The sequence below is a fragment of the Phaethon aethereus genome (genome assembly GCF_964289735.1).
Source record: "Phaethon aethereus genome assembly, chromosome: 21".
NCBI classification, from domain to species: domain Eukaryota; kingdom Metazoa; phylum Chordata; class Aves; order Phaethontiformes; family Phaethontidae; genus Phaethon; species Phaethon aethereus.
In genome coordinates, this window is record NC_138597.1 from 7186930 (window position 1) to 7197054 (window position 10125).

Consider the following 10125-nt stretch of genomic DNA (forward strand, 5'->3'; position numbering starts at 1 on the left):
ATATGCATGTATACTTGCATTTCAGTATTGTGAATACACAACCAGGATGCAGTATTTCCATGTTAAATTTTAGTAGAAAAAACACTTTTCATTCCTTGCTTTGTAGTCAGAAATAGCTGCTCATCACTGCTTTGGGGCAGGGACTCATTTCCATAGTTTACTTCAACTAAATGTATACCAAAATAAGTCATTTGTTGGCAGAGGAGGGTGGTCCTTCTTCCAGCTCTACAATGCACACAAATAATGGAAGATGCAAGCAGCATAGAGCAACAACTGGGAATTTCAGTCATATACCAATTTCACTCCACTGCAAGCAAGCAGAATACAGTGATGGGTCCATGTTTTCACACTGTTTTGATGGGCAGGGAGAAAGGAATCGTTTTCCCACAAAACACTGAAGTTCTTTCTCAAATATAGGCTTTTATGTTACTTGCAGTCAAGGAAAGACAATAAAGCCCACATTTACAACATTATGTGTCACTAGGACCTCTGTTTGGTATATCAGTTTCTCAGTAAATAAAGGCTTACTGGATTTTTCCCATTGTCTTTTCTCTGCTTCAAGTCCCAGGCTTGACCTGCCATGAGCTCAAAGGAACCAAATCAGCATCAACAGTTGAAGAAACAATTACTCTCAGGAAGAATTCCTTTGAGTTACACTAGGTTGGAAGAATAAATGGCCATATTAATCATACGGTTCCAAATCCTTGGAAATTAGTGGCTCAGTATCTTCAGTTGTACTTTGTGCGGATTGCGGGGCTGCAACTGCCAGGCTGTGTATAGTCTCTTGCTGATGCTGCTTTGCCTTATTATATAGCAGAACTCCAATTGTCACTAGAACAGTCCCAATGGCCGAGAGGCTTGTGATTTTGTTACCAAACACAATAATACTTAGCCAGATTGACAGCGCATGCTTCACAGTACTAGCAACACTGGAAAGGAATATAAAAATTAAGGCCAAAGAAAGCTTTCTCATATCCCACACACAACCATGCTTTAATGTAGCAGGACCCCTCTTTGGTTTTGCTTGATTTTTAAACACCAGTTCAGATTCCACTTTTCCTCCTGAAGCTAATAATACCAAATTGCTTGTATATCGGTATTCGTATCTATACTTATCTTAATTTTAGAGCTAGTACAAGGAATTCACCTCAGGTTTTTGTTTTTGTTGCTTTTAAGCATGCAGTACAGTGTTTGCAATTCATTTCTAGCTAACACAGACCCCCAGAAAATGCTAACTGAACACTAGCAACATAACCATCATTTGCGAGTGTGCTGCTACTATTCAAGTAATACAGCTTTATAACCTGCAAAGAACCATTATCTACATCATACCAATAACATTATAACAAGTAGTTAAGAAGTTTTGTATACATGTAAATATGAATATATGCTTTTACATCCTGTTATGTAGAGAAGACTAACCAACTTCAGAGTAAGAATGTGTGTAACAGTGAATTGTCACAAGACTGTAGTGGGGGCACCTCAAAGTATAAGACAGCAGAAGCCTTCAGAGTTTAGAACCAGCATTACCCCACAAGCCCTAGTGCTATTCATACAAACGACCGATTATTGAATCAGAATTGTGTCACAGCCCAACAAAGCTGCCGATAACCGACAATGTAGGTGGAAGTTGTCTTTAGAGAACGCGTGTAATTCAAGCACAGCTTGACATGCTGGTGTCATGCTTCAGAAAAAAAAGAACACAGAGCTGACTGCTCATAACTCTGTACTGCACTGAGATTGCATATAGGTATTGCCTCATCACTGAAGCAAATGGCAGCTTAAATGTAGCAGATCTATGGTGTCGGTGAATCTGTTCAGTCTCGTTAACCACCTTTAAGGAATGGCTGTTAAACCTAAATAAAATACCCCTGCTAGTAAATGTGACCACCTGTTCTGTAAGCTCAACACCATGGGTCAAATGCTGCTCTCCTCACACAGTGAAGGAGCAATCCACAAACTTTTGGTGATCTGGATATGAAAACTTTTCCTAATTAGATGCATTTGTGCATTTACATTATTTATTTCTTTGCACAATACCTTTACTGCCCATTTCTCACGAAGAAATACTAAGCAAGAAATAAAGAAAATAAAATAGTGTTCTTGACGTGAAAATAACAGTTTTACCTGAAAGTCACAGGAGAAATTTTTCCCATCAAGGCATAGGCTGTAACACTTTGTAGGTGGAACAAAACTCCATCTATTAAGAGAAGTGCAACAACATCTTGGTTGTAGCTGAAGCTCCTCCCACTTTTCCCAATCACAGGCACATCCTAAACAAGAGAGAAAACTTTAAGAGTTTAGTTTACAAGCAAATCTAAAAGTGATTTTCCACCCAACTCATCATCATTATAAGCAGATAGTTTTACATTTAAACGTCATCAAAACAAAACTTAAAACATAGAAGACATTTAGATCGTACAGATTTCCCCCACAAAATATTAGAAAGACAGCTCTCACCCGACTGAACTTTCCAGTGTGTTCAGCCTGCCTGTTGAGATATTTTCTTTTTTGAACACTAATGCATGGCAATGAAATGACAGAATAGGAAGGACACATATTTAACCTGATACATTATACTTACTTCAGCTCAGTTTTGCTTTCAGAGAGTTAATATTCCCGTATACTATGTGAATACTGGCAAAAAGTCAACAAACATTTAAGATTTGGTTTTGAAGTCTTTATCTAAAACTTTAAATGCACTTAGACAAAATTATGATTTGATCTCAAAAATCCTGAAATAAACTTAGGCTTTCTAGGTCATCTGTCAACCACTGTCTATATTAAATTATTCCTTTTAAAATTTTCTCTTTTCACTCTCCCTCCCCATCTCTTGCAAACGTAGGATGAAGCACATTTCAGAGTGATTTTTAAAAAAAATTACAAGAACGAAAAGTAAAAATTAAGATTAACCTTAGTTGCACATTCTGCTAACAAATCAAAAAGAAAACATAAACCAGTATTAGTGAATTCAAATTACCATGAAAAATATCCAAGCTGGAATAAGCATAACCACTGCAGCAGCACTTGTGTAGAACTGAAGCTCTGGAGCTCTACAAAGGAGAAAAATAAAAATTTATTAAAATGGTTAAAAGCTTCCTCTTTCTTAGAGCTGAAGAAAGCTGCATCATTATTGGCTTTTACTACTTTTTGGCATCTGTAAATACATCTACCAAGGTGTGGGGACAAGAAGTTCAGCAAACTCTTGGGAAAGATAGTGTTTTGCCTTTTGTGTTGGCTGAGATGGACTGAAGATAAAAGGCATATGTTTTCAAGACCAAAACTAGCATTTCATCTTGTGGTAAAATACATACGTATAGGTATAGGTATATTTTACCTTAAGACTTTACTCCTGGCTCACGTTTCACAGTTAAAACATAGAGCAAGTTCTGAAGTTCATTTCTGCATGCCTAATAATGTTAAGGGATGTTTTGTGATTGCAGAATAAGTACTTATTTCTGTGAAAAGATGACTCATTTTGGGTATACTGAAAGTTCTGGCCAATTTTGAGACCCCAACTTTCTGCAGTGGGATATGAGCATAGAGTTTTCTTTCCCCAACAAAATGACTTATGTTACAGCTGTCTGTAAACAGTCTAAGGAAAAAAAAAAAATCTTGGTGCAATATAATCATAAATATATGGTTTTCTTATACAGCCCAAAGTCCATCTATAAACAAACCTGAAATATTTTTAATACTTACGAAAACCTGTATTTATCTCCACTGAGTAGTTTTTTGGAAAAGACATTTTGCAAACTGGAAAAAAAACAGCACATCATTTATCAGTATTTTAGTTATGACAAATCAATCAATCCGTGAGACAGAGAGTTGTTTCCCTTAGATGGCTAGATATGTTTTCTACACATTTCACATTCTACACATATGCAACTAGAGAAAGGAGTTTGGCCTAACTCTCTTAGATTAATGGCGTTGTGCTATTTTTAAATCCCCTGGATATTAGCAGATACAATAAAGAAACTGTATCTTCTGTTAAAAATAAATTTTAAATACCAACATTTAAATGTAGCATACAAAAAACAACTACAGGCAACAATCTATCAATAAACGAAGTTCCTTTATTCCACATATGCAACTATCATTATGCCTTACCAGTCCATGATATTAGTAGATAAAGCTGCCGAGAAACCTAGAATGTTGAAACTGATTTCAGTAGCTGTACATAGAGCTAGCCCACCCATAACAGGAATGAGAGAGAGATTAACCAGCAATCCTGCAAATTAAAAGAAAAATTGGCATCTGAGTTTAATTACTGTACTTCCAATTACATGTACCAGATAATACAGTTTTTGAAAGTTTAAATTCCACCTTAACTTCTTTAGTTGAAAGAAGGAGCAACTTACTTGACTGAATTTTAAAGTACAGAGGTTCCAAAGTAGAGATCTCTGACAATAGCAGAATGCTCTTGAAAACAATATGGCCAAATACTCACTGATAAAAGTATCTCCCTTGGAGAAAGAAAAGGGACTGATGACTCTCTTCATTTCATCTTTTTCACCAAACGACAGAAGAAAGTTATACTTCCCCTGTTTGTTCTGTGATTGAAATACTGTTCTTCCTCTGGCTTATTTCACCCTTTTGCTATTTTGCACCACAAAGCAATCTATACGTGGCTTCTGTATTACTCCTATGACTTGCAGCTGGTAACAAGCAAAATCCCTTCAAGCAACTAGTATGCTTGCAAGTGGAATAGCAAAGAAATTGTATAGTGATAAGCCAGTTGTTTGTTCATTTGGTTTTTTTTAAATCACAGAGTGAACACAGTGAATAAATTCAAGAATTTTAAATTCCGAGCAGCAAGCTGTCCTTAGAAGAAGGAACACACTGAACTTCAGTTATTTAAGGTTGCAGTATTTTCTTGACAGAAAAATAACTTCAGAGCAACAATGCCCTTACACAGCTGCATTAGAATAAATCCTTTTTTACTTGTATATACTCTATTTACTGTGTTCAAACAGAATGATTCTTCCAGCTGCATTTACTATACTTCAGAGGAATTTCCCTGTCCATGGCCAACTAAGTGACAGTAGTATTAAAAAAAAAAATCAGAAAAAAAAAATCACATTTCAACAGTGAAGGACTTACCAGTGTATTCCCCTAATATCATCCGAGACATGATAACAGTAAAAATAGGTGCAGAGCTTTTAACAGTTTCTGCAAATGAAACTGCCACATTTTTCAAGCTGACAAGACCCAAGACTACTGTTGCAAATCTGTAGTAAAAGAACACATGAAATTAAGCAGAAAATAAAATAATGCTTAAAGAGCTACTCTTAGACATCTAGCATAAAAAAAGAATTGCATCATAATTTCTTTAGGTTTATAAATTTGTGCTGCAGTATCTAAGAATACGGCCAGGTGTAGCTGGCAATCAAGTTATCAAATCATAGTAGCTTGACTGAATTGCAGTAACAGATCAGCTGCACACCTTTAGTCCTTAGGATTTGTGACGTGGAATGTATCAGATCTATTTCTTGCTGCTTTGGCTTAAACATTATTATTTATTTAGCACACATGAAGGCACCCTTGGGCAATTCTGCAATTTCTGTGAATGTGCAGTGGACTTCCAGAAAACACCAAACTTTACTTTTTAATGCACTCTAACCAAACTTAAGATGACAGCGTTTTAAGCTAAGGTTTTCAATAGGCTCAGTCAAAAAAGTTAGTAAAATTCTGCTGATAAACAGTAATTCACCAAGGAAATGTTATCATTTGCAGTTATCTTTAATTTAAATTAGGTATACTACATTTTTACCATGGTTTAAACCACTAAACAACAGGACAGCACAGTTGATACGATAAAGCTACTCTGAATTAATTTGAATCCTGTTATCCTTTATCACTTCTGCAGTGTAGAGGAAACCAAATCATATCTTCTTATTCTCTCCTAGACCATAAACTGGTACTATCCCAGCACACAGCAAATATTTACTTTTAAAAAGATGAACATTAATAGCCGGTATCACTTTGGGGCAAATTGCTGGAAAAGGTGAGGGAACAAAGCAACATTGTAATAAATACTAGTCCACTGAATGAACATCAGCCTCAAAAGAGAACAGGAAGAAAGTATATGGAAAGAGAAGTATGTTCTGAAAGAAGCTAAATGCGATGGGAAGCCAAGCTAGCCAAAAAATTGACGTCTGGGAAAATGAACATTTAGCTATAGGAACAGAAAATAAAATTATCCTGCCATTTGGAAGGGGGAAGGTGAATACTTGAATACTCCAAACACTTTCCAAGCAAGAATTAAAAGGAAGAGAGCCATGAAAATACAGCTTCTGTTCAGAAGAACGCAACAAAGCAACCAGATAGATCTCTAGGAAATAGTTAATCATTTACCTCATTAATCCAACAAACAGCATTATCATGATGAAATTGGGTGGATAAGAGATGCGTGTTTTGTGCTGATACAAGCAGCATGGAACAAACATTTTTATGCAGCCAATGAAGGTGGTTGAAAGCATTTGAACAGCACCTAAAGAAACATGAGAGGAAAAAAATAAAATCAGAAGATGTTGGGAACATGATGAATCAAACAACATAAGACAATTTCTTACACAAACTTCCATGTAGTACTTTAAGCAGTTAAAAACCATGGCAATTACTATCTAGATTTTATGACTTCTCACAGAAGCCCTTTACTTCTACATCTACCAGCAAGGCAGCGGAATAAAACAAAGGTGGCATACACCTATAAAATCCAGTTCACAGATAAAATGCTCTTTGTTTCCCCCTTAAAAAAAAATTAATAAGCCCATTGGATAATAAAGATCACAGAAAGGTAACTTTTGCGCTTCTACAGACAAGTAAGTTCAGATTAACAGCTCTGGAGACTATCAACAACTGACTCCAAATTTTCCTTTTTTTAAAAACCCACACTATCCTCCAACACAGAAAACAAAAAAATACGTTTTCTTTTTTCCAGCTCTTAATTCTCAAACACCATCTTACAGCTCCTCTGTGAGCAAGTTTCATACCATCTTTCAGTAAGTGGAGGAAAGGACGGTGTCAGAAGGCCCTTTACAGGCCAAGATCACAACTCCTGAGTTCCCAGCCCCAAGATCCACCCCCACATCTTCTCCTAACTAGGTCTTTTTCATGTCAGTTGAACCATTCTGTCCCTTAAAGGACAAAGGAGGATATGGTGTTACTGGAATTAAAGTGCAAAAGAAAGGCAGGGTTACCTAGCATGCTGGGCTCTCCTTCCAGTAACGAAAGAATGTATTTGTTAAGAAAAAGAGTGCAAAAGCTGAAGAAAAACCACAAAGTGAGGTAGATGAGAGCATGAGAATTCCAGATGCCCAAGTCCGACTCAATGACCGTAGTCTCCGTGATAGTTATTTTCAGAACGTTCTCCTCTGGTACACTATCACTCCTAGCAATTACAAATTTTTCACTCCTGTTAGCAAAGAGTGAACCCAAATGAAATAGTGATTTTCCCTTTGGCTTTTCTTCAACGGGGGGAGGATTAGGTTCCTCCAGTGTCTGAGCACTTGTCACAGTCGACATGCTGACATTAAGAAATTAGTATTTGTCCTTAATACAAACCAACATTGACTTAGCACAGAACAGCACTTTGACGGAACAAAAATATCATGTGATTAGTCTTTCATCTCCCATGGCCTGAAAAAGTGTACTTGGTCCTCCAAATAACATCTTGCATAAAAATAAACTTCACATGCTTCTTCATGTGGTCTGTTCCGTTTTTTCTACCTGAGAATGAAAAAACAAGAAGGAAAAACATGTAGCTCTGAACATGACGACATTTTAAATCCCTAATGCAGCAAAGATATCACATTTCACCTGCGGTTTATGAAAGATAAAAGGACTTAGTTTGTCTTTCAGACTGGATTTTGCACTCCTAATACCATGATACCATGATTAAGAACTTAGATAAGGGAGGTGTTTTATTCTAAAATAAAACAAATTATTCACAAACACACAATTACATGTTTTTAAGTTCTTTCTCCTCTAAGGCATGTCAACACAGCTTTTTCCATTATAATTAACTCCTCTTCAAGATTCTACAGTTTCTCTGATCTCAGCCTAAGGTCTTCCTATAACCACTCAACAGAAAAGATCTTTACAACCCAGAAAATCCGGGCAAGAGCTTTTACCCTTAGTACTAATTAACCTGTTATCATCTCAAGTCAAAGTCATCAATAATCAAGGACTATAACTTCCAGTCATCATAAACCATCTGTTCACCTAGATGTCATAGCTACCAACATAACTAAGTAGGAAAATATGCCCAAGAGCTTTCCAAACAGACTTGTTCTCTATCTAATTACTTGTAAATAATGCAATATTACTTATTTTACCACTGCAGTACTGTTATTAACTTGCAATTCAATATTAGTACTTGCAGTAATTCTTAAAGCCTTTTTAAAAGATCGGACAGAAAAAGGCATTAAGTCATTTGCAACTAGAGCGTTCTCCTTTTACAAATTACGTGAAATGGGGCAAGTTACAGTAGAAGAGTACAGAGAATAACCAAAACACATTGTGATCTTTTATTCTTCTCAAGTCATGTAATGTTAATTAGCATCATAATGCTAACAGGTTCAAAGTCTGGATTAAGAAAGAAATTGCACCTGAGCAGCTTATCGCAACATTAAATCATACTATTGGATTTACTGCTTTCTACTTCGCAGTCTGTGTTTTATGAGGAAAAAAAATAGGATGAATCAGATGAGAATGAAATGATGGACAGGACCTCTTTTGCTCCTTAACAAGCAAGCACTAGGGGAAATTGAATTTGAAATACTTTTCACCAGAAGCCCATTTGCTGGACAGACAAGATGGTGGATCTTATACAGTTAAAACATAATTATTGTGTGGGAAGTTAATCGCTGGACATCTTGGAAAAGTTGGCTGACATGAAGTCACAGTACTATAGGTCAAACAATGGTAGCACAAGAAATAATCAATGTGAAGTGAAAATACAAAGAGTTGTAACAAGAGCTACTGCACCTGCCCTGATTTTGTTAGTATGTGAACGGGATACACTATTTTCTTCATGCTTTTTGAACATCCAATGTGGCATCTCAAAATAAATCATGAGGAGGTTCTAAAGAGTTAAATTATCCTAAACAGCAGCTACTTTGCAGTGAAATTTTCCATTCCTCATGTTCTCTATTACTGTTGTCAGAGTCAAGCCAAGCACGGGAGGTTTCCATCCCTGGCCCCTTATCTCTTTACATTTCACCAGGAAATCATGCTAGCAGCACACCAGGGTACAAGACCCTCTGACAGACCTTAAACCATGTGTTAACCCAGTTTAAGACAAAACTAGCCACTCTGAAGGAAGATAGGCATTCTTTAAGAGAATTTGTTAAGAAAAACAGATCCTTGAAGACTCCTCCTTTTTCAGGTCTTAACTAACCATTTTGAATGTAGAAGGGTATTTTTTAATCACAACCGTGTTAATACTTTTTCTGTTTATACTACTCAATTAAAAACAAAAGCAATTAAGCACAACAAAACTCCCACCCTCAGCAGCACTGTGGTATCATATTTGCTATCACCGATTCCATACATGGCACGAAGCAGAAAAGCAAATAAGAACAAAACTACTCCCCTAAAATTACTGACCTGCTGTCTTAAATCACCTGGAAAGTCTTAAATGGGCTGAACGCGTCCTCCATCTGGAACTAATTCAGTCTTCCTCCCTTAAGACCAACCAGCAGCTGATGTTTACCAATAGATGAAAACGTGGCAGTGGTTGGTAGACTGTTTCTCTTGGATTATACACAAACTTTCAATCTCCCAGCTCACAAGAACAAACAGCATGCAGTGCATTCTACCCTCTTTCTTGTATCTTCTCCAACTTTTAACTACACTAGCAATAAAAAAGTTGTATTGAAAGTGGAAAAAATATGCTTTGAGGGTCTCAAGCAAATTCTAACTTACAAGAAGTAGCTAATTACCAATCCAACCCCCCCCCCCCCAATTTCTTAGGCTTTAAGACATCATATTCATGAGACTACCTGCATTCAAACTCCTTTTCCCTTTCTATTCACAACAGTTCACAATTTAATCAGAAATGCATCCACTTCAAACTTAAAACAAAAGCTGAGAAAAAACTTTCTCAGAAGACCTAAGAGC

General features: G+C 36.5%; 1 protein-coding gene across 1 annotated transcript; it reads right to left on the minus strand.

Annotated features, from left to right (window-relative positions):
* Positions 1–682: 682 nt before the first annotated feature.
* SLC35E2B (solute carrier family 35 member E2B) lies at positions 683–7527 on the minus strand (the record flags this gene model as incomplete). Its single annotated transcript, XM_082009439.1, has 8 exons — positions 683–929; positions 2128–2273; positions 2981–3053; positions 3703–3756; positions 4111–4231; positions 5104–5231; positions 6358–6493; positions 7203–7527. The coding sequence occupies 8 exons, from the start codon at positions 7525–7527 to the stop codon at positions 683–685; spliced, it is 1230 nt and encodes a 409-aa protein (XP_081865565.1).
* Positions 7528–10125: the final 2598 nt, after the last annotated feature.